At 39.2% G+C, this 24316-nt stretch overlaps 1 protein-coding gene across 7 annotated transcripts in view; it reads right to left on the bottom strand.

Moving 5' to 3' along the window:
* Positions 1-248: 248 nt before the first annotated feature.
* Positions 249-24316, bottom strand: part of LRRIQ3 (leucine rich repeats and IQ motif containing 3) — a 207349-nt gene continuing 183281 nt past the window's right edge. For all 7 annotated transcript variants that reach the window (XM_061411589.1, XM_061411585.1, XM_061411586.1 and 4 more), the window contains 2 exons: positions 7516-8245; positions 249-558 (listed from right to left, as the gene is read on the bottom strand). In XM_061411589.1, the coding sequence (XP_061267573.1) occupies positions 402-558; positions 7516-8245 (887 nt within the window). In that variant the 3' untranslated portion in view covers positions 249-401. The remainder of the gene's footprint in view (positions 559-7515; positions 8246-24316) is intronic.

The raw sequence follows: 24316 nt of genomic DNA, 5'->3' as shown, positions 1-24316 counted from the left end.
AAGAATACAGTGTCTTAATAAAAGTCAACAGCTGGGACCACAAAAACTATTCAAAGGTTGCCATAGAAGCTGTAAATAGATTACAAATTGCTGAACTCATGATATGAAACAATAAAAGTAATGGCTTTGCAATAATTCCTGCAATAAATTAAGTCAGCTTTCATTGTTCTCTGGATATCTAGATATATAAGGAATCTTTAGGTGTGCCAAGTCAGCGTGATTTAAGTTAAATTATGATCAAGAAGATATACATTTTAATTTTTCTTTATATTTTAGAAGATACATATACAAATCAATCTTGTGACATAGAGCACTTTTTCTTTCACAGTATTATTTCAAAGTCCTTTAACTAAACAATGGCCATAATTCAAAATGACCACAGAATGTGATCTGGCTTCAGTTCACTTTGTCATTCCATCAGGAACCTTAGTGACTAAATTCTTTTTCACAATTGCAGCTTTTGTTCTAGCATCTTGAAGTCTTTCACAAGCTTTCTGAAAGGCAATCATATCATAAACAAACTTTTCTTCACAGTGTCTTTTATGTATTTCTTGAGCCCTAAGAAAAAAGAAAGGTAACAGAATGAGATACTTTTAAACAGCTAAAACCATAACAATCAATCAAACTGTAACTATAATTAGATCTTCAAAATAGATACATACAAATGGGAGAAAGATAAAGCTCCACTTACTGAATAAAATTTTATTATATCATTAAATAATATTCATTTTTGGCTAATATTTCTAAGTTTTCTATTAGCTGTAACTGAGAATTCTTAAAAACACTGGCTTAGATTCCCAAAGTGGCATCTAAACCAGACCCTGCCATGATTTGCAGAATTTTTACTTAAGCCTCACTAAATCCAAGCTCTATCTAGGACGCTATCTGTGGACAGTACTGCACAAATTCACATGTTGAAATACTAACCCACAGTACCTTAGAATGTGACTGTATTTGGAGAAAGGTCTTTTAGAGGTGTCCTTATAAGACTATGAGGGGACATCAATGATACACACATATAAAACAAAGGTTATGTGAGGACGCAGTGAGAAAGTAGCCATCTTCAAACCAAGGAGAAAGGCCTCAGGGGAATCCAAACCTAAAAACATCTTCATCTTGGACTTCTACTCTCCATGACTTGAGAAAACAAATTGCTGTTGCTTAAATAACCTAATATGTGATATTTTGCTATGGTAGCCCTAGCAGACCAATAAAGACTCTTACTATGTTAGAGAAATGTGAACCAGATTACTCAGGCAAATCTGAGAAATGCCATCGGCCTTAGGAGAATTATTTCATTAATACTCATTCATTCAAGAGTTATATACTATAATGTTTGGCACTATCCCTGCTGCTGCTGCTGCTGCTAAGTCGCTTCAGTCGTGTCCGACTCTGTGCGACCCCATAGACGGCAGCTCACCAGGCTCCCCTGTCCCTGGGATTCTCCAGGCAAGAACACTGGAGTGGGTTGCCATTTCCTTCTCCAATGCATGAAAGTGAAAAGTGAAAGTGAAGTCGCTCAGTCGTGTCCGACTCCTAGCAACCCCATTTACTGCAGCCTACCAGGCTCCTCTGTCCACGGGATTTTCCAGGCTTTGAGTACTGGAGTGGGGTGCCATTGCCTTCTCCGCACTATCCCTAGATGCTTGAAACAAAGATAAATAAGGTATAATTATGAGACATTTAGAAGGTAAAGAGAAATAAAGGTATATGAATATATAAATGAAATATATATTATTATACATATATTTGTATTTAAGTATACTCAGAAACATGGATTTGGGGAGTGGAAGAGAGGCCTAAGTCTAGAAAGTCTGCAACTTATTGACCATATGATTTTGAATGTTACTTAAGTTCTCTCTACCTCATTTTCTTCATCTTTTAAAAGGGAATAATTCAACTCGTAGGATTTAGTGAAGGACTAAATGAATTAATGCATTTAAAATCCTGGTGTACCCAACATTTAATAAGGTGTTAACCATGGCATGGTTCTCATTCAGGTCTTGGGGTCCTCTTTCCAAGATTGCTAGTTGTCAGAATTCATTTCCTTCTCATTCTTCCTACATGACTCCTCTCATTTTCAAGTCAGCAATGTTGTGTCAAATCTTCCTTCTACTTTGAGTCTCTTGACTTTCTCTTCTGCTTCTGCATTTAAAGACTCATGAGATATATTGGGCCCACCTGAATAATCCAGAATAATCTTCCTATTTTAAGGTCAAACCTCAATTACAGGTGCAGAGTCCCTTTACCACATAAGGTAGCACATCCACAGTATAGTATTGATGGGGACAAAGCCAGGTTTCCCAAGATGTGCCACTCTGGTACGAGAATTATTTTGAGCTAAAAACCATCTAGGCCCAAAATAATCTCTGAACTTTCCCCTTATTGCCTAAAAGAATTTAAAATTGAGGGTATGTTCCAGGAAGAAGCTGTCATCATAGATAACTACAATAAAGTGTTAGATATTGTAGACAGGGAGGAACCTAGCAAAGCCCATTTGATCAAAATTCAGTCTGCAACTATTGTTTTTGGATGGCCCTGTAAACATTTTTTATCAAACATTAACTCTTTTGGCTCTTCCTGTGAATGACCTTACTTCCTTGAAACCTCAGGCCCCTACCCTCTTCTCCTCAGTCTAGAGTGTGAGTATATATATATATATATATATATATACACACACACACACACACACACACATATATGAAGATTTCCAAAGACATCAAGGCAAGTTACGGTGTATCTGCCTTGATGTCTTTGGATTTCTTCATACTTATGTGGATTCCCTTTGTACATGTAACTTGATTTTCTCCTGTCAATCTGTCTTATGCTATTTTAATCGCCAGCCAAAAGGAACTAACGGGGAAAGAGGAAATTCCATCTCCTCCCCGAACAGTGGTCATCCCTGGTGGCTCAGATGGTAAAGAATTTGCCTGCAATGCAGGAGACCTGGGATAGGAAGATCCCCTGGAGAAGAGAATAGCTACCCACTCCCGTATCTTATCCTATTCATAGTCCTAGGGATCAGGGCATGGTATCTTCTTGGGGGCCATAATTCTGCCTAGCACAGAGGTCTTGCATTACCCATTTCAAGACTAACTAATAGCAACAACAGAGGAATTATTAACAGGAACATAGGAACCATGAAACAATAAATATAGGATATGTAGAATCTTATGGGCTTCCCAGGTGGTGCCAGTGGTAAAGAACCTGCTTGCTAATGCAGGCAACTTAAGAGATGTGGGTTTGACCCCTGGATTGGAAAGATCCTCTGGTGGAGGGCATGGCAACCCATTCCAGTATTCTTGCCTGGAGAATCCTGTGGACAGAGGAGCCAGGTGGGCTACAGTCCATAGGGTTGCAAAGAGTTGTGATACCACTGAAGTGACTTAGGATGCATGCACACAGAATTTTATAGATAGTGCAAGAGAAAGTGAAACAAATTCAAGCTTGAAGGACTAAAATTCCTTTGGGATAAAGTGAGTGACTTGCTGCGGAGGAAAGGTCAGAGGTGGCATTTGCAGAGGAAGCTCTATAGCTGATGAAGTTTGAAATCTTTTGTAGGTAATGAGAGAAAGAGCAAGCACTTGAGAGAACTGCTAAAGTTGGAGGCCACAGAATTGAAATCAGCATAAATTTACAAGTCACTGATGCCTTCCAGCCATTTTTACCTGAATACAAAAAATGAAGAGACATAATTGGACTGTTCCAATGTACGGGCTGAGGTGGTTAGCATGGTGGAGGCAATGAAAGGAAAGGACATCAGAGACACTGGATGAAATGGGAAAAAGAATTCAATGTAATATTCCAGGAAGCTACATTAGAAAGTCTATAAGAAGGGCTATTTGAGGGGTGAGTGTCATAATATATTTGAAGAACACATGTGGGGAAAGGAAAGGAAAAAAAGAATTGAAAATATAAAAGATTTTAGTCATAAATAAATATACAGTAATTTAAAATTTAAGAGGTGGGGCAGTTCCAAGAGATAAGGGGGCACTTGTATGATTGTGGAAATGAGTTAAAAGGCTGTTGGGATTCAAAAATGTTTAGGTTAGGCAATTAAGAGACTGTTCTTATGAATTCCAAAGTTAACTGTGACAAAGGCAGAAGCTGGATAAAGGAAAGCTTCATGCATCAACATAGAAAGACTACAGGGAATGACAGGAGGTCAACTGATGACAAAAATTAAGGACAAGAAGAAGATGATGTAACTGGATAACTACCTTAGGTGCCAGATCTTCCAAGCTAAATGATACTCTACTCTAAAATGGGTACAAAATCTGCCCTGAGCAGTGTCATCACTTTTTTTAGAGTAGGGACAAGAATATTTGGGGAAACTTATGACCAGGCTTTTACCTGATATAAAACTCCTTTCATTTTAAAGACTCTTTTAAATTCATTCTTAAACACTCCTGTGGGTATTTTATCAACTTCCTAAACTAGAGCTTTGCAGTTCCCCTTTCTTCATTCATTTTTCCTCATTCCAGAACAGGATCATGAAGCTATATTCTCAGTAATGACTTCGCTAGCTATTGAGATTCATTAGAATGCTTTTAGTGGTGTTTGATACATTAATGAAGACTCAACTGGCAAAAAAAAAAAAAAGTGAAAAACTTCTGAAGTCTTTACACAGATTTTACTTATTTGAGTCACAGCTTTTTTCTGCACACTGATACTCAATCTTTATTTGAAAATTTTTATAATAAGACTCATAATGCCTTTTAGGAAACATTACTGACATAATCAGAACATTGCCTTATTCCTGTGTGCTTTCAAGGATATCTTTGCAGCAGCTTACAAGAAGAGATAATTCAGTTAATACACATCAGGAAGCTTACTTGACTCTGTATCTTCTACAAATTAATGATGGCCAGATATTCAATTTTATGTAATAAAATTAAGCTGATTAAATTTTCTTTAACACTGATTTGTGCTAGACTTGTATTGTGATATAAGACACCAGCTTTCATTCTCTTTTCATTCATTCCTCCAAAATATATTTTCTATTAAATTATAAAAATTTGTCTCCAAATCTTTCTCCCCCTCCCCAACATGGTATACATTAAGGAAAATATTTGTAAAATTTGGAGGAGAAAATATAAAATATAAAGTACCTCAGTAAATAGTTATAAATTTGCTTTTAACTAGGAAAAGACAAAGCTAGTGGAGGTGATAGAATTCCAGTTGAGCTATTTCAAATCCTGAAAGATGATGGTGTGAAAATGCTACACTCAATATGCCAGCAAATTTGGAAAACTCAGCAGTGGCCACAGGACTGGAAAAGGTCAGTGTTCATTCCAATCCCTAAGAAAGACAACGCCAAAGAATGCTCAAACTACCACACAATTGCACTCATCTCATATGCTAGTAAAGTAATGCTCAAAATTCTCCAAGCCAGGATTCAGCAATACGTGAACCAAGAACTTCCAAATGTTCAAGCTGGTTTTAGAAAAGGCAGAGGAACCACAGATCAAATTGCCAACATCTGCTGGATCATGGAAAAAGCAAGAGAGTTCCAGAAAAAACATCTATTTCTGCTTTAATGACTATGCTAAAGTCTTTGACTGTGTGGATCACAATAAACTGTGGAAAATTCTGAAAGAGATGGGAATACCAGATCACCTGACCTGCCTCCTGAGAAACCTATATGCAGGTCAGGAAGCAACAGTTAGAACTGGACATCAAAAAACAGACTGGTTCCAAATAGAAAAGGAGTATGTCAAGGCTGTATATTGTCACCCTGCTTATTTAACTTATATGCAGAGTACATCATGAGAAACGCTGGGCTGGAAGAAGCACAAGCTGGAATCAAGATTGCTGGGAGAAATATCAATAACCTCAGATATGCAGATGACACCACCCTTATGGCAGAAAGTGAAGAGGAACTAAAAAGCCTCTTGATGAAAGTGAAAGTGGAGAGTGAAAAAGTTGGCTTAAAGCTCAACATTCAGAAAACGAAGATCACAGCATCTGGTCCCATCACTTCATGGGAAATGGATGGTGAAACAGTGGAAACAGTGTCAGACTTTATTTTTGGGGGCTCCACAATTACTGCAGATGGTGACTGCAGCCATGAAATTAAAAGATGCATACTTCTAGGAAGGAAAGTTATGAGCAACCTAGATAGCATATTAAAAAGCAGAGACATTACTTTGCCAACAAAGGTCTGTCTAATCAAGGCTATAGTTTTTCCCGTGGTCATGTATGGATGTGAGAGTTGGACTGTTTAGAAAGCTGAGTGCCAAAGAATTGATGCTTTTGAAGTGTGTTGTTGGAGAAGACTCTTGAGAGTCCCTTGGACTGCAAGGGGCTCCAACCAGTCCATTCTAAAGGAGATCAGTCCTGGATGTTCATTGGAAGGACTGATGCTAAAGCTGAAACTCCAATACTTTGGCCACCTCATGTGAAGAGTTGACTCATTGGAAAAGACCCTGATGCTGGGAGGGATTATGGGCAGGAGGAGAAGGGGACAACAGAGAATGAGATGGCTGGATGGCATCACCGACTCGATGGGCATGAGTTTGCATAAACTCTGGGAGTTGGTGATGGACAGGGAGGCCTGGCATGCTGTGATTCATGGGGTTGCAAAGAGTCAGACATGACTGAGCAACTGAACTGAACTGAGGAAAAGACAAATGCTTTCTTTTTATTTTATACTTCTTTGTAGCACAGACGACTTTTGAAAACAATAGCATTTAAAAATGTAAATGAAATAAGCAGTTATGCAGGAGACTTGGAGTTTAATCTCTGGGTCAAGAAGTTCTCCTGGAGAAGAAAATGGCGACTCACTCCAGTGTTCTTGCCTGCAGATTACCATGGAGAGAAGAGTCTGGCGGGCTATAGTCCATGGAGTCGCAAGGAGTCAGACATGACTGAGGGACTAACACTTTCACTTTTCACTTTCATGATCTTTATGTATTTCTAGATAAGCCTTAAACATATGTATTCATGGTTTGACCACTTAAAATATCACCAGGATAAAAATGGCTGACAAGACTCAATCTAATATCAGAAAAAAAAAATGAACAAACCTGTGTGAAGAATATACAAGGGTAAGAAAGGGTAAAAAAATCACTGGGGTCCTGTCTCGTGTACCCTTTAGTATTATGTATCTTTCCATCTCTTTGAGCTTTCCTACAACTCTAAGTTGAGGAAGAGGTAGATGACCAAACCTCTAGAAACTTGATGGAGAAGACAATGACTGAGATCTGTCAACCTTACCTTTTTTTACTGTGCTTTTCCTGGTAACCTCTCATAATTGGTTCTCTGTCCCCAATATCTCCTTTTATATTTAGCTGAAGATGATATTTATGGTGATGGCTTCAGCTATTGGGGGGTACTCAGTTTTCCTGGGTCTCTCCCATGTATAGATGTTATTAAACTTTTGTTTGATTTTCTCCATTACTCTGTCTTATATCAATTTAATTCTTAAACCAGCCAGGAGAACCTAGAAGGCAGAGGCAAATTTCTTCCTCCCTGACAACTTGAAAGCTACTATTATATAAAAACTGTACCTACCTAATTTCCTTCATTTGTTTAAGTAAATCCCTTTGGTACTTTTCAGTTGCCAGTTTTTGCTGAACAATCAGACTTTTCTCTTTCAAGGCAGCCTGCTTATTCTTCAATCTGTCAATTGCAATCATTCCTTTGGTCAAAAGAGTGCGCTCATTATTTAGGTTCTGAATTAATAAGCGGTCTTTAGCCTTTTGTTTTTTTTCTTCCAGGAACTGAGCTCTTCTCTCTTTAACTTTCTCAAGGTAGCTGGATCTATCCTGATAAAGTTGTTGTAAACCATCCTGAATTATCTCATCATCTCTTGCAGTCAGTTTATGTGTAGCATATATTTTATTATTTAAATTTTCTCTAATATTTATTCTACTTCGTTCTTGGGCCATTTGTGCCATGCTTACAGCTGTTACTTTATTTTTACTGCTTTCCTGCTTCTTTTGTTCTGAGAAATATTTATCAACATCACAAAGTGGTTGGAGTTTCATACCAGCTCTGTGTGTTGCCAAAAACTCTCTTCTTATTTTCTTTCCCATCAGCATGTCTTTTATTTTAACTACTGGCTTTTGATGAGCAGGAGAAAATGGCTGGGCATACGTAGGAAAATAATCTTGTTCTTTTGCTCTCAATAGTGCAGCATATCTCAATGAATCTAAAGTATGTATGGGTAGTTTGAACACTGATATCCTAAAACTGACATCCAATTCTTCATCCTCAGTTTCATCTTCAGACTCTTTCTGACCTACATCACACAACAGACAAATATAATCCATTACACAAGTGTTAAGCACAGTTTATTTTCTGTCCCAAATGTTTTGAAAGCTACATTAATAAAGTTGAAAAGAACCTACTATTTACCTTATTAAGAAACATTTTCCCAACCGATATTCCTTTTCAGTTTGTGATTTAATCATGATTTTGGAGAGAAAAATCACTATTGGAACATTTTAACAAAGAAATACAGAGATTACTGTATTTCCTTTATTATTTCTCACAATTATTTAACTTGCTCTGACTCAGCAGCAGCATTTTATCTTATACTAAGTATGTAATTATACATATCATTTTTACATATAGTTATTATTATCTTGGGATTCCCTGGTAGCTCAGTAGTACAAGAATCCACCTGCAATGCAGGAGATGTGGGTTCAATCCCTGGGTCAGAAAGATCCACCAGAGAAGAAAATGGCAACCCAATCTAGTATTCTTGCCTGCAGAATTCCATAGACAGAGGAATATGGCAGGCTGCCATCTGTGGGATTACACAAAGTCAGATGCGATTTAGCAACCAAACAACAATAATTATTATCTCACATTTGTAAAAGACTTTGTAATTCATTTTACCTTATTTTTCTTAACTCTAGTGAGAACTAATAGTTGCCATCAAAATTGTTTTTCTCTTCATTGAACATGCAAAGAAACAAAATCTCTCAGCTTCCTCTATTCTTATGTGTGGCCATGAGATTAAGTCTTATCCAGGACAGTGTGCATAAAAGTTATATGGGTAATATCTGGACCAAGGCTATTAAGACACAAATGTGCTGCTTCTGTATTTTCTTTCTGCTTCTGACCCACTGCACAGAGATGAGGATAAAGTGCTAGAAGATGGTAGATCGACGGACTCTGGCTCCCTGAATACCTGATTTTTCAAAAAAGTACTTAGTGACCAGGATTATCCACCTTAGACTCTTATGGAAGCCAGAAATAAAAGGCAATTACATTTAATCAACATACATTTCTAGGTTTACTTTTTTATCATAGCCAATCCATCCAATATATCAATCTAAATGAATCACATTATTGTTCATTATTTATTTTCTGACAAGCCGGTGGATGAAGTGAGGCTCAGGTAGCAAATATAGGTGAAAAAAAATGCTGATTAATCTTTAGAAAAAATGTTTCCCATAGTTGATTGATTATCACTCTCTATTAAAACTGCATCGCTGCTTACTCTCATCTATGAGGGTTCTATCTTTTCTAATCTTTTAATCTTCTAATAGAAGATTCTCTTAAAGTTTCATATGTCATAATGCCAAATTTTATGGTGGAGCATTTATGGAAGTTAAGATGGCCATGAAGAATGGCAGAGCCTGTGGGCTAGTCAGGCAGTAGGAAAGAAGTGGACAGGTAGGATTATCACTAAAGGCCTCAGGAATATTAACATTAGAAAAGGAGGCAGATTCTAGAGCTAGCAAGTGTAAAAAGTAATCCACCAGGATACAAAGCCAAAGTGTCCAGAAATAAGTATTAAGGGTTGAGTCCATAGCAAGGCACTAGAGACTCAGAGGGATGAAAGCCAGAATTTCAAGTCTAGAGCAAGCAGGGTATGGTCTGGAATGACTACCTAGAAAAGGCACTTTTACGCATAAATTTAATTTAATGTGGATAGCTTGACATGAGAAAGTTGGCCAAGAATTAAAGGTCAGGGCTAGAAAACACAATGTTCCTAAAGGTTCTGGTTACCAATTCTGATTTGTGTGTGGTGGAGTTTTCCCATACTCCCAAGCAATACTCTGACACCAGCTGGGTGTCCTACAATTCAACTTAATTCTAGCACTATCTACTTAGAGATAGGATCAGATCCCACAGGTTATGAGCTCAGTCCTACCAGGCTGTCTTCCCCCTTCCGGACACCAATCGCAAGTCTATCACAGGAGAGAAAGGGGCAGGGAACAATCTTTAAAAGAATGACATAGCTCATGAGGAAACATAAAAACTGGTTAGAACCTACTAGGCCCAAGATGGCTGAAGATTCAACTTCTAGCAGACCTTGAGCCTAATTATACCTTCACTGTAAAATATCATTAAGCTAAATGACACTCCTGTAGGCACCATGACAGTTCTGAGGCTGATCATAAAAGCCCAAAAAGTGAGTGGTGGCCCAATTTCTGGAAATTTCCTCCCCTTCCCCCAAATAGTTGTATTAATCCTCTCACTTCTAGCCTATGAAATTGTGTGTGTGTGTGTGTGTGTGTGTGTGTGTGTGTTAGTGGCTCAGTCATGCATGAATCTTTGTGACTCCATGAACCATAGCCTGCCAGGCTCCCCTGTCCTTGGAATTTTCCAGGAACCATACTGGAGTGTGATCTTCCTGACCCAGGGATTGAACCCAAGTCTCCTGCATTGCAGGTAGATACTTTACTGTCTGAGCCACCAAGGATTTACTAAGTGTAGGCAAGTTATTTACTTCTTTGGACTTCAGTATGATAACTGTGAATGGATATAATAATACCCAATTTATAGGGTTCCCAATTTATAGGGTTCTAACTGGATTAAATGAGTTAAGATAAAGACGCCCAACAAGGTATATATAATTATTAGAACAATGCCTGACAAAGAGTAAGAACAATGTTAGGGGTTTTGTTGTTGTTGTTGTTATATTTTATATGGAAAACAAGGAGTTTATCTTATCTCTTTAATTCCATCAATGGTATTATGTTCAAATAGCCATATAATTCAGTAATGAATAGGGAAAAGACAGCAAGGTACTTTTTCACACCCCTCAACATCCACTGGACACTTAACATAGAAAGTACAGGAAAACCTTCTTTGTATTTTATTTCAAGACTGTATAATTCATCTCACTCATTATAGGAAAAATATTAATAGAAGTCAAGTGATAAAAGTGCTCTCATGTTTCCATAACCAAATATATAAACTTGTCTGTATATTCATGCATCTTCTTCTACCCTGAAATTCTTCACACGTGCTTTGGACCGATCCCCCAGTAGCTTTGCTTCTATGATTATCTTAGCTTTCTCCTTTATCATCCCTCTCTACTGGATCATTCACAGCCATGTTTAAACAACCATAACCACCTCTATCACCATCAATGCAAAAACCACAAATGACCCTCATGGTCCTCTAGTTACCATTCCATTTTTCCTATTCAATTTTAGAATGAAAACTATTGAGAAAGTTGTCTCCCTGTACTATGTTGTTGTATTCACCTTTTAGTAACTCGTCAGTTTACCATTTTCATTTATATATGGATTTTAACTCTACTGTTCTCACCCACTTGTTGAAGCTCTCCCTAACAAAAGCTTCTATGGTGGTAAGTATAAAGGACACCTTTTTTTTCTGTTCTAATCTTCCTTGAACTTTCAATGGCATTTAACAGAGTTGATCACTTGTCCTTTTTGAAAAACATTTTTTCATATTTCATGATTTCTAGATTCTCTAAAACTCTCCTGGTATCATGAAGATATCTTGTCCTCCCTTATATTGTCTAAAGCTCTCATAAGGCAATGGCATCCCACTCCAGTACTCTTGCCTGGAAAATCCCATGGACGGAGGAGCCTGGAAGGTTGCAGTCCATGGGGTCGCTGAGGGTCGGACACGACTGAGCGACTTCACTTTCACTTTTCACTTTCATGCATTGGAGAAGGAAATGGCGACCCACTCCAGTGTTCTTGCCTGGAGAATCCCAGGGACGGGGGAGCCTGGTGGGCTGCTGTCTGTGGGGTCACACAGAGTCAGACACGACTGAAGTGACTTAGCAGTAGCAGTAGCAGTTTTGTTTGCAGACTCTTACTTTTCATCAAATTTCTGGAGTGGTTGAAGATTTAATACTATGTCCCCTTCCAATCTCCACTTTCTATGCTGAAGTGAATCACTCATGGCCTTAAATATCAGCTTCTATGCTGAGAACTCTCAATTTTATCATTTCAAGTTGAAAGTCTTATATGTATTTTTCAAACTTGGCACATTCAAAACACATTCAAAAGATCTCATTTGCTACCAGTAATCAATTGCCTCTAAAAATTAACCCTCCCTATCTCAACAAATAATACCTAATAGCTTATTTAGTTTTATCAATCAGTCTTATAGATTTTATCTCAAAAATATAGCTCAAATTAACTGATTTTTTGCTTCATTTCCTTGCTATCACCCTACTTCAGGTTTTTATTAACTCTTACTTTGACTATTCGCAATGTCTTCTTAAGTAGTCTCTGCATTTTTCAACATACATCCCACACAGTGATCAAGCCAGGGTAATCTCTTAAAATTGTGGGTTTAAAGATCTATGACTTACGTATGCCTTCATGATAAAATTCAAGTTCTTTGCCATAGCCTACAAAACCTTGCATGATTTTATACTTGTTTTCTCACCTAATATAATCTTCCAACTATTTCTAACATGCATTTCTAACTGCTATAGGCAAGACATGAATGATTTGTGGAATTTTTTCCAGGCACAGTTTTTGAGTGCCAGAACTATAAAAGAGAAAATAAGATCAGGTCCTTTGACTATAGTTTTACAAATAGAAAGTTCAATTTGACTTAGTTAAATAAATATGTGGGTACTATGATCCAGGGTCTTGAAAAAATGAAAATAATGCTGACTCTCAGGAATTCTACAGTATAAGAAAAAATTGTAAGTCTGGTGGAGAAGGCAAATACATAAATGAGACAACTTCTAAGGACTCTTGCATGTGTTAAAACAAAAGTATACACAGGAGCCTAATCATCACTGAAGAAAGACATCTGGGTCAGGTAGGTGGTTGTCAGCAAAAATGTTCTGGAGAAAGTAACAGTTTACTCTTAAGGAGAGACATTATTTTATATTTGTATTATTATAAAGCTCATGTTTTGGGTATGTGGGAAAATATAATGAACTTGCAAAATGTATAGGTAAGAGAATAGGAAACAAGGCATTCCCAGGAAAAAATAATTTCATAATCAAAGACGCAGATGTGAAAAAAAGAAATGTGAAATTTGCTTTTACAAAATATAAGGTCAGCAGCTTTTATCAGAAGTTAGTTGCTAGAAATGTCCAGTAAGCAAGAAGGTACATGAACAGAATCTAAATGCTGAAAGATAGGGAGATAAACATTTGGGAATCAATAGCACAGAGCTTTTTATGTATAACTATGAACATAATCTGAAACTCCAATACTTTGGTTACCTCATGCGAAGAGTTGATTCATTGGAAAAGTCTCTGATGCTGGGAGTGATTGGGGGCAGGAGAAGAAGGGGACGACAGAGGATGAGATGGCTGGATGGCATCACCAACTCGATGGACATGAGTTTGAGTGACCTCCGGGAGTTGGTGATGGACAGGCAGGCCTGGCGTTCTGTGATTCATGGGGTCGCAAAGAGTCGGACACGACTGAGCAACTGAACTAACTAACTAATGAACATAGAGCCAGACATCCTGAAATGTGAAGTCAAGTGGGCCTTAGAAAGCATCACTACGAACAAAGCTAGTGGAGGTGATGGAATTCCAGTTGAGCTAATTCAAATCCTGAAAGATGATGCTGTGAAAGTGCTGCACTCAATATGCCAGCAAATTTGGAAAACTCAGCAGTGGCCACAGGACTGGAAAAGGTCAGTTTTCATTCCGATCCCAAAGAAAGGCAATGCCAAAGAATGCTCAAACTACCACACAATTGCACTCATCTCACATGCTAGTAAAGTAATGCTCAAAATTCTCCAAGCCAGGCTTCAGCAATATGTGAACCATGAACTTCCTGATGTTCAAGCTGGTTTTAGAAAAGGCAGAGGAACCAGAGATCAAATTGCCAACACCTGCTGGATCATCGAAAAAGCAAGAGAGTTCCAGAAAAACATCTATTTCTGCTTTATTGACTATGCCAAAGCCTTTGGCCGTGTGGATCACAATAAAATGTGGGAAATTCTTCAAGAGATGGGAATACCAGACCACCTGACCTGCCTCTTGAGAAACCTATATGCAGGTCAGGAAGCAACAGTTAGAACTGGACATGGAACAACAGACTGGTTCCAAATAGGAAAGGGAGTACATCAAGGCTGTATATTATCCCCCTGCTTATTTAACTTATATACAGAGTACATCATGAGAAACCCTGGACTGGAAGAAACACAAGCTGGAATCAAGATTGCCAGGAGAAATATCAATCACCTCAGATATGCAGATGACACCACCCTTATGGCAGAAAGTGAAGAGGAACTAAAAGGCCTCTTGATGAAAGTGAAAGTGGAGAGTAAAAAAGTTGGCTTAAAGCTCAACATCCAGAAATCGAAGGTCATGGCATCCAGTCCCAACACTTCATGGGAAATAGATGGGGAAACAGTGGAAACAGTGTCAGACTTTATTTTTTGGGCTCCAAAACCACTGCACACGGTGACTGCAGCCATGAAATTAAAAGATGCTTACTCCTTGGAAGGAAAGTTATGACCAACCTAGATAGCATATTGAAAAGCAGAGACATTACTTTAACAAAGGTCCATCTAGTCAAGGCTATGGTTTTTCCTGTGGTCATGTATGGATGTGAGAGTTGGACTGTGAAGAAGACTGAGTGCCGAAGAATTGATGCTTTTGAACTATGGTGTTGGAGAAGACTCTTGAGAGTCCCTTGGACTGCAAAGAGATCCAACCAGTCCATTCTGAAGGAGATCAGCCCTGGGATTTCTTTGGAAGGATTGATGCTAAAGCTGAAACTCCAGTACTTTGGCCACCTCATGTGAAGAGTTGACTCATTGGAAAAGACTCTGATGCTGGGAGGTATTGGGGGCAGGAGGAGAAGGGGATGACAGAGGATGAGATGGCTGGATGGCATCACTGACTTGATGGACATGAGTCTGAGTGATCTCTTGGAGTTGGTGATGGACAGGGAGGCCTGGTGTGCTGCGATTCATGGGGTTGCAAAGAGTTGGACACGACTGAGCGACTGAACTGAATTGAATGAACATAATCAAGGGAAGACAAGAGAACTAAAGATAGAATCTTGGCAAATCAATAATTATCAAGTATATACTAGGTAAACCAAAAATTAAGGAGGAAAAATGTTTCCCAGACTCTTTGTATGTAAGTCTTAAAGAAATCACTATATGTAAAGGAAACTGGTATATGTATGCACCCTGGTTTGCCATGGATAGTTCCACTTTATGCCTACCATCCTAGTGAAGGTTAGCTTCAGAAGTGACGTAGTTTGGAAAAAAATATATGGTCACCCTCGCTACATGGATACTGCCCAATTATAGACAAGAAGGAGGCGAGTAACACTGTGTGATCTTCATTGTTTAAGCTAAATACAGATCTTAGTACAATGCCTAGAACTTAGTAGAAATATAATAAATATTTTTGTTAAAACTTAGGTTAAGAAACCCCTGAGGCTTCAAGAAAGTTACAACCATGCCTATTTTGTTTACCAATTTATACTAAGCACTTTAAAGAATGTCTGGTCCATTCTTTCAATAAATATGTGTCTACTCTTTTTTCTAGGGACAGGCCAGCTCAACGACACTCTCCAGCTTGGTTTGAAGGCTATTGACAATAAATTTGCACTTACTTCTTACTGCATTTGCCTTTCAGTATTCCCCATATCTCTCGTTATTCCCTTTAAAAAACCTACACTTAAAAAGTTACAACTTCTGAACAGGACTTAGAAACTTCTTATCTTCGTCTCCTACTATTTCCAATACTTTAAAAGACCCCATGTGAGTCAACACCTATAAAAAGATTGTATCTTGTGTAACATAATTGCGATCATCTATTGAGCCCTTACTATGTGCACATGCTGGGCTTACTTTCTTATGCAATACTTTTACCATTTACATTTATTACTTCATAAGATAGATATTACTGACCAGTAATCATAAGAATATGTTAATGTTTACTGAATCATTACTATATATCAAACTGCTTTGAGTCCTTTAAACAAATTATCTCATTTACCAATATGAGGTAAGTTCAGTTCAGTTGCTCAGTCATGTCCGACTGTTTGCGACCCCATGGATTGCAGCACGCCACGCCTCCCTGTCCATCACCGACTCACGGAGACTACTCAAACTCATGTCCATTGAGTCGGTGATGCCATCCAACCATCTCATCTTCTGTTGTCCCCTTCTTTCGCCTTCTATCTTTCCCAGCATCAGGGTCTTTTCAAATGAGTCAGCTCTTTGCATCAGGTGGCCAAAATATTGGAGTTTCAGCTTCAACATCAGTCCTTCCACTGACTATTCAGGACTGATTTCTTTTACAAGAGACATGTTCGATCTCCTTACAGTCCAAGGGACTCTCAAGACTCTTCTCCAACACCACAGTTCAAAAGCATCAATTCTTCGGTGCTCAGTCTTTTTCACAGTCCAACTCTCACATCCTGGAAAAACCATAGCCTTGACTAGGTGGACCTTTGTTGGCAAAGTAATGTCTCTGCTTTTTAATATGCTATCTAGGTTGGTCATAACTTTTCTTCCAAGGAGTAAGCATCTCTTTATTTCATGGCTGCAATCGCAATCTGTAGTGATTCTGGAGCCCCCCCCCCAAAAAAAAGTCTGTCACTCTTTCCACTATTTCCCCATCTGTTTGCTATGAAGTGATGGGACCAGATGCCATGATCTTTGTTTTCTGAATGTTGAGCTTTAAGCCAACCTTTTCACTCTCCTCTTTCACTTTCCTCAAGATGCTCTTTAGTTCTTCTTCACTTTCTGCCATAAGGGTGGTGTCATCTGCATATCTGAGGTTATTGATATTTATTCCAGCAATCTTGATTCCAGCTTGTGTTTCCTCCAGCCCAGCATTTCTCATGATGTTCTCTGCATATAAGTTAAATAAGCAGGGTGACAAAAAACAGCCTTGATGTACTCCTTTTCCTATTTGGAACCAGTCTGTTGTTCCATGTCCAGCTCTAACTGTTGCTTCCTGACCTGCATACAGATTTCTCAAGTGGCAGGTCAGGTGATCTGGTATTCCCATATCTTTCAGAATTTTCCACAGTTTATTGTGATCCACACGGCCAAAGGCTTTGGCATAGCCATTAAAGCAGAAATAGATGTTTTTTTTGGAACTCTTTTGCTTTTTCGATGATCCAGCAGATGTTGGCAATTTGATCTCTGGTTTCTCTGCCTTTTCTAAAACCAGCTTGAACATTAGGAAGTTCAAGATTCACATATTGCTGAAGCCTGGCTTGGAGAATTTTGAGCATTACTTTACTAGCATGTGAGATGAGTGCAATTGTGTGGTAGTTTGAGCATTCTTTGGCATTGCCTTTCTTTGGGCTTGGAATGAAAACTGACCTTTTCAGGTCATGTGGCCACTGCTGAGTTTTCCAAATGTGCTGACATATTGAGTGAAGCACTTTCACAGCAACATCTTTCAGAATTTGAAATAGCTCAGCTGGAATTCCATCACCTCCACTAGCTTTGTAGTGATGCTTCTTAAGGCCCACTTGACTTCACATTCCAGGATGTCTGGCTCTAGGTGAGTGATCACACCATTGTGATTATCTGGGTTGTTAAGATCTTTTTTATACAGTTCTTCTGTGTATTCTTGCCACCTCTTCTTAATATCTTCTGCTTCTGTTAGGGCCGTACAATTTCTGTCCTCTGTTGAGCCCATATTTGCATGAAATGTTCCCTTGGTATCTCTAATTTTCTTGAAGAGATCTCTAGTCTTTCCCATTCTATTGTTTTCCTCTATTTCTTTGCACTGATCACTGAGGAAGGCTTTCTTATCTCTCCTTGCTATTCTTTGGAACTCTGCATTCAAATGGATATATCTTTCCTTTTCTCCTTTGGTTTTTGCTTGTCTTCCTTTCACAGCTATTTGTAAGGCCTCCTCAGACAGCAATTTTGCTTTTTTTCACTTCTTTTTCTTCGGGAGTATCTTGATCCCTGTCTCCTGTACAGTGTGACGAACCTCCGTTCACAGTTCATCAGGCACTCTGTCAGATCTAGGCCCTTAAATCTATTTCTCACTTCCACTGTATAATTGTTAGAGATTTGATTTAGGTCACACCTGAATGGTCTAGTGGTTTCCCTACTTTCTTCAACATAAGTCTGAATTTGGCAATAAGCAGTTCATGATCTGAGCCACAGTCAGTTCCCGGTCTTGTTTTTGCTGACTGTATGGAGCTTCCCCAAATTTGGCAGCAGAGAATATAATCAATCTGATTTTCATGTTGACCATCTGGTGATGTCCATATGTACAGTCATCTCTTGTGTTGTTGGAAGAGGGTTTTTGCTATAACCAGTGCATTCTCTTGGCAGAACTCTTATTAGCCTTTGCCCTGCTTCATTCTGTATTCCAAGGCCTAATTTGCCTGTTACCCCAGTTGATTCTTGACTTCCTACTTTTGCATTCAAGTCCCTATAATGAAAAGGACATCTTTTTTGGCTGTTAATTAATTCTAGAAGGTCTTGTAGGTCTTCATAGAACCATTCAACTTCAGCTTCTTCAGCATTACTGGATTACTGTGACATCAAATGGTTTGTCTTGGAAATGAACAAAGATCATTCTGTCGTTTTTGAGATTGTATCCAAGGGCTGCATTTCGGACTCTTTTGTTGACTATGATGGCTACTCCGTTTCTTCTATGGGATTCTTGCCCACAGTAGTAGATATAATGGTCAGCTGATTTAAATTCACCCATTTCAGTCCATTTTAGTTTGCTGATTCCTAAAATGTCAACGTTCATTCTTGCCATATCTTGTTTGATCACTTCCAGTTTGCCTTGATTCATCGACCTAACATTCCAGGTTCCTATGCAATATTGCTTTTTACAGCATTGGAACTTGCTTCCATCACCTGTCATATCTACAACTGCGTTTTGTTTTCACTTTGGCTCTGTCTCTTCATTCTTTCTGGAGTTATTTCTCCACTGATCTCTAGCAGCATATTGGGTACCTACTGACTTGGGGAGTTCATCTTTTGGTGTCCTTTCTTTTTGCCTTTTCTTACTGTTCATGGGTTCTCAAGCCAGGAATACTGAAGTGGTTTGCCATTCCCTTTTCCAGTGAACCACATTATGTCTGAACTCTCCGCCATGACCTGTCCGTCTTGGGTGGCCCTAATGGCATGGCTCATAGTTTCATTGAGTTAGACAGGCTTCGGTCCATGTGATTAGATTGGTTAGTTTTCTGTGATTGTGGTTTCAGTCTCTCTGTCCTCTGATGAAGTAGGATAAGAGGCCTATGAAAGTTTCCTGATGGGATAGACTGACTGAGTGGGATACTGGGTCTTGTTCTGATGGGCAGGGCCATGCTCAGTAAATCTTTAATCCAATTTTCTGTTGATGGGTGGAGCTGTGTTCCCTCCCTGTTATTTACCTGGGGCCAAACTATGGTGGAGGTAATGAAGATAATGGTGACCTCCCTCAAAAGATCCCATGCATGTACTGCTACAGTCCGTGCCCTGAACCCTGCAGTAGGCCACCACCAATCCATGCCAGAGACTCCGGGACACCAACAGGCAAGCCTGTGTCAGTCTCTTGTAGGGTCACTGCTCCTTTCTCCTGGGTCCTGGTGCACAAGGTTCTGTTGTGCCCTCCAAGAGTCTATTTCCCAGTCCTGTGTAAGTTCTGGCAGCTCTATGGTGGGGTTAATGGCAACCTCCTTAAAGAGGACTTACTTATGCCATCCCCACACCCAGAGCTCCTGTACTTGTGGAAAACCACTGCCACCCCGTACCTCCACAGGAAATGCTCAAACACAGTTCTGTCTCAGTCTCTGTGGGGTCCCTGGGTCCTGGTACACACGATTTGTTTGAGCCCTCCGAGCATCTCCAGTAGGAATTGGGTTTGAATATAAATGCGAATTCGCCCCTTCTACTGTCTTGCTGGGGCTTCTCCTTTGCCCTTGGATGTGGTGCATCTCCTCATAGCTGCTCCAGTGCCTACCATCTTACTAGGGTTTCTCTGACCTTGGACGTGGGGTGTCTCCACACAGCCATCAAGCAAAGCACAGCACTGCTCCTGACCTTGGACTTGGGGTATCTATTCATGGCTGCTCCAGCGAAGTGCAGGCCCCACTCTTGACCCTGGATGTGGGGTACCTCCTCACAGCTGCTGCTCCTGACCTTGGACATGGGGTATCTCCTCACAGCCAATCCAGCACCACGCAGCTGGAGTACTTATGAGGTAAGTACTATACTACTTTTATTCCCATTATCAGATAAAGAAACTGAGGCTTAAAGAAGTAGTCAATACACTGGAGTAAGAATTTAACATCTGGCAAAAAAAAAAAAAAAAAGGCCTGAAGACTTTGGAAAAAGATCAGAAGCAAGTAGATTTAAAGGTATGTTAAAACAAAAATATTAACACTCTTAAAACACAATCCAGAGAATTAAAACACAATATTTGCAATGCCAACAATATAACCCAAGTGTTAGTTGCTCAGTCGTGTCCTGCTCTTTGCGACCCTATGGACTGTAGCCAACAAGGCTCCTCTGTCCATGGGGTTTTCCAGGCAAGAATACTGGAGTGGATTGCCATTCCCTTCTCCAGGGGATCTTCCCAACCCAGGGATTGAACCTGGGTCTCCTGCATTGCAGGCAGATTCTTTACCATCTGAGCCACTAGGGAAGCCCAAAACACATAAAAATTATATTATGAAAGATTCATGAAAGCTAGCAGTTCAAATAAAATACAGAACTCATGCAACCATACATGCTATTTAGATTCCTTCTTTCTGTAGTCTCTGTGAAGTGGTACAACATATATCAGTTCAGTTCAGTCACTCAGTTGTGTCTGACTCTTTGCAACCCCATGAATCACAGCACGCCAGGCCTCCCTGTCCATCACCATCTCCCAGAATTCACTCAAACTTACGTCCATCGAGTTGGTGATGCCATCCAGCCATCTCATCCTCTGTCATCTCCTTTTCCTTCTGCCCCCAATCCCTCCCAGCATCAGAGTCTTTTCCAATGAGTCAACTCTTCGCATGAGGTGGCCAAAGTACTGGAGTTTCAGCTTTAGCATCATTCCTTCCAAAGAAATCCCAGGGCTGATCTCCTTTAGAATGGACTGGTTGGAGCCCCTTGCAGTCCAAGGGACTCTCAAGAGTCTTCTCCAACACCACACTTCAAAAGCATCAATTCTTCGGCACTCAGCTTTTTTCACAGTCCAACTCTCACATCCATACATGACCACTGGAAAAACCATAGCCTTGACTAGACGGACCTTTGTTGGCAAAGTAATGTCTCTGCTTTTTCAATATGCTATCTAGGTTGGTCATAACTTTCCTTCCAAGGAGTAAGCGTCTTTTAATTTCATGGCTGCAGTCACCATATGCAGTGATTTTGGAGCCCAAAAAAATAAAGTCTGATGCTGTTTCTACTGGTTCCCCATCTGTTTACTATGAAGTGATGGGACTGGATGCCATGATCTTCGTTTTCTGAATGTTGAGCTTTAAGCCAACTTTTTCACTCTCCTCTTTCACTTTCCTCAAGAGGCTTTTTAGTTCCTCTTCACTTTCTGCCATAAGGGTGGTGTCATCTGCATATCTGAGGTTATTGATATTTCTCCCAGCAATCTTGATTCCAGCTTGTGTTTCTTCCAGTCCAGCGTTTCTCATGATGTACTCTGCATAGAAGTTAAATAAGCAGGGTGACAATATACAGCCTTGACGTACTCCTTTTCCTATTTGGAACCAGTCTGTTGTTCCATGTCCAGTTCTAACTGTTGCTTCCTGACCTGCATATAGGTTTCTCAAGAGGCAGGTCAGGTGGTCTGGTATTCCCATGTCTTTCAGAATTTTCCACAGTTTATTGTGATCCACACAGTCAAAGGCTTTGGCATCGTCAATAAAGCAGAAATAGATGTTTTTCTGGAACTCTCTTGCTTTTTTGATGATCCAGCGGATGTTGGCAATTTGATCTCTGGTTCCTCTGCCTTTTCTAAAACCAGCTTGAACATCTGGAAGTTCACGGTTCACATACATCTGAAGCATGGCTTGGAGAATTTTGAGCATTATCTTACTAGCATGTGAGATGAGTGCAATTGTGTGGTAGTTTGATCGTTCTTTGGCATTGCCTTTCTTTGGGGTTGGAATGAAAACTGACCTTTTCCAATCCTGTGGCCAATGATGAGTTTTCCAAATTTGCTGGCATATTGAGTGAAGCACTTTCACAGCATCATCTTTCAGGATTTGAAATAGCTCAACTGGAATTCCATCACCTCCACTAGCCTTGTTCGTAGTGATGCTTTCTAAGGCCCACTTGACTTCACATTCCAGGATGTCTGGCTCTAGGTGAGTCATCATACCATCGTGATCATACCATTATCTTGGTCATGAAGATCTTTTTTGTACATAGATTGTGCTAAATTTAGTATTTATATTATAATCTCTAGAGATTATAATAAATCCAACAGATAAATTAAAAATCCAACATATAAATTACAATGGAATATTGAAAAAATTATTTGAATAATCAAAAAGAAAATAGGAAAAAATAAACAGAAACAAAAACTAAGGACCTATACAAAGCAGAGCAAAAACAAATAAAATGGCTGGGAAGCCCACTCTAATAGGATTACTGTCCTTAAAAGAAGAGACACCAGACAGCTTGCTTTCACCACTTCTCCTTGCACACATGCTCAAAAAGGGCCACACTGAGCACACAGCAAGATGGCTGGCATGTACAAACCAGAATGAGAGGTCTCACTAGAAATTGTCTGCTGATCACCCTGGTAGAGACTGGAGTTTCTACAGCCATTAGGCTCCCTTTTGTCATAAATTTTATATAAAGCCTTTCGAGTTCATATGTTGTCTGACACTATTCTACAGTCATGGCAATAGAAGGGGGCTCAGGAGGCTTTCTGTCACTTGAAAATGTGCTTGAGTAGTGAGTTACTGTGTGTGGTGCTGTACTATTGACAAAAGACTCATGAAATAGGTTCTTAACATGGCACATAGCCCAAGGTGTGGCTGATTTGGGGTAGGGCCTCCCAAATCCAGACTAATCATCCCTTGGTATCCACAAGGGGTTGGTTCCAGGACAACCCCTCACCCCACCCTGCCCGGCCCTGTGGTTACCAAAATTCACAGATGCTCATGCCCCTTATATAAGATGGTATAGTATTTGTATATATCATATATAGATTACTTAAAATACCTAACACAGTGTGAATGTTATGAAAATAGTTGCTTGTGACTAGCAAATTCAAACTTTTTATTTTGTAACTTTCTGGATTTTTTTTCCTATATATATTTGATCCTGTTGGTTAAATTTGTGGATGTGGAGCCCTCAGATATAGAGGGGTGACTGTACAGATATATCAGATACTTCAATCCATTCTTGGCTGATACACATTTTTAATGATATACTTCCTAGAAGCAAAATGGCTTTTCTTCTGTAAATTAGAATTTCATCATAATTTTGAAATGTAAGATGATATACAAATTCAACTAGATTTGAAGTCCATTCACATTTTCATACACACATACACAATCAAGGTTATATCTTTCAATTAAAGAAATAGGAAAACAAATTCTTGCACAGAATATTTCAACTATTGGAAATGTCTAAATTATTATAAACTTTATATTTTTTATCAGTTATTCAGCCTAAATTACTTCCTATTGGAGACTATGAAGACTTAAAAATGATTATCATTAAAAATTGGTATATTAGATGCTTACTGTTACTTAGCAAATTACTCTAAACACAAAGGCTTTAAAACAATAAATATTTATTTTTTCACAGTTTCTTTGGATTAAAAATGTAGGAGTAGCCTAGCAGGGTGGTTGTGGCTCAGAGTTTCCCAATGATATTATAATCAAGATGTCAGCTAGGGTTGCAGACAATCAAAGGCTGTACTGGAGTTGGAGGATTCCATTCCAAGCTTGCTCATTAACATGACTATTGACAAAGGTCTAAGTTTCTTACTGGCTGTTGGCTAAAAGCCTCAGTTCCTTGTCTGTGAGACTTTCAAAATAATTACTCGGTATACATATGTATGGGCTTTCTCAGTGGCTCAGGGATAAATAATCTGCTTGTAATATAGGAGACAGAGGAGATGTTGGTTAAATCCCTGGGTTGGGAGATGCCCTGGAGGAGGAAATGTCACTCAGCTCCAGTATTCTTGCCTGGAAAATTCCATGGATAGAGGAGC

The sequence above is a fragment of the Bos javanicus genome, chromosome 3 (assembly GCF_032452875.1).
Source record: "Bos javanicus breed banteng chromosome 3, ARS-OSU_banteng_1.0, whole genome shotgun sequence".
In the NCBI taxonomy this organism is placed as follows: domain Eukaryota; kingdom Metazoa; phylum Chordata; class Mammalia; order Artiodactyla; family Bovidae; genus Bos; species Bos javanicus.
This window is presented reverse-complemented; position numbering and strand designations above follow the sequence as displayed.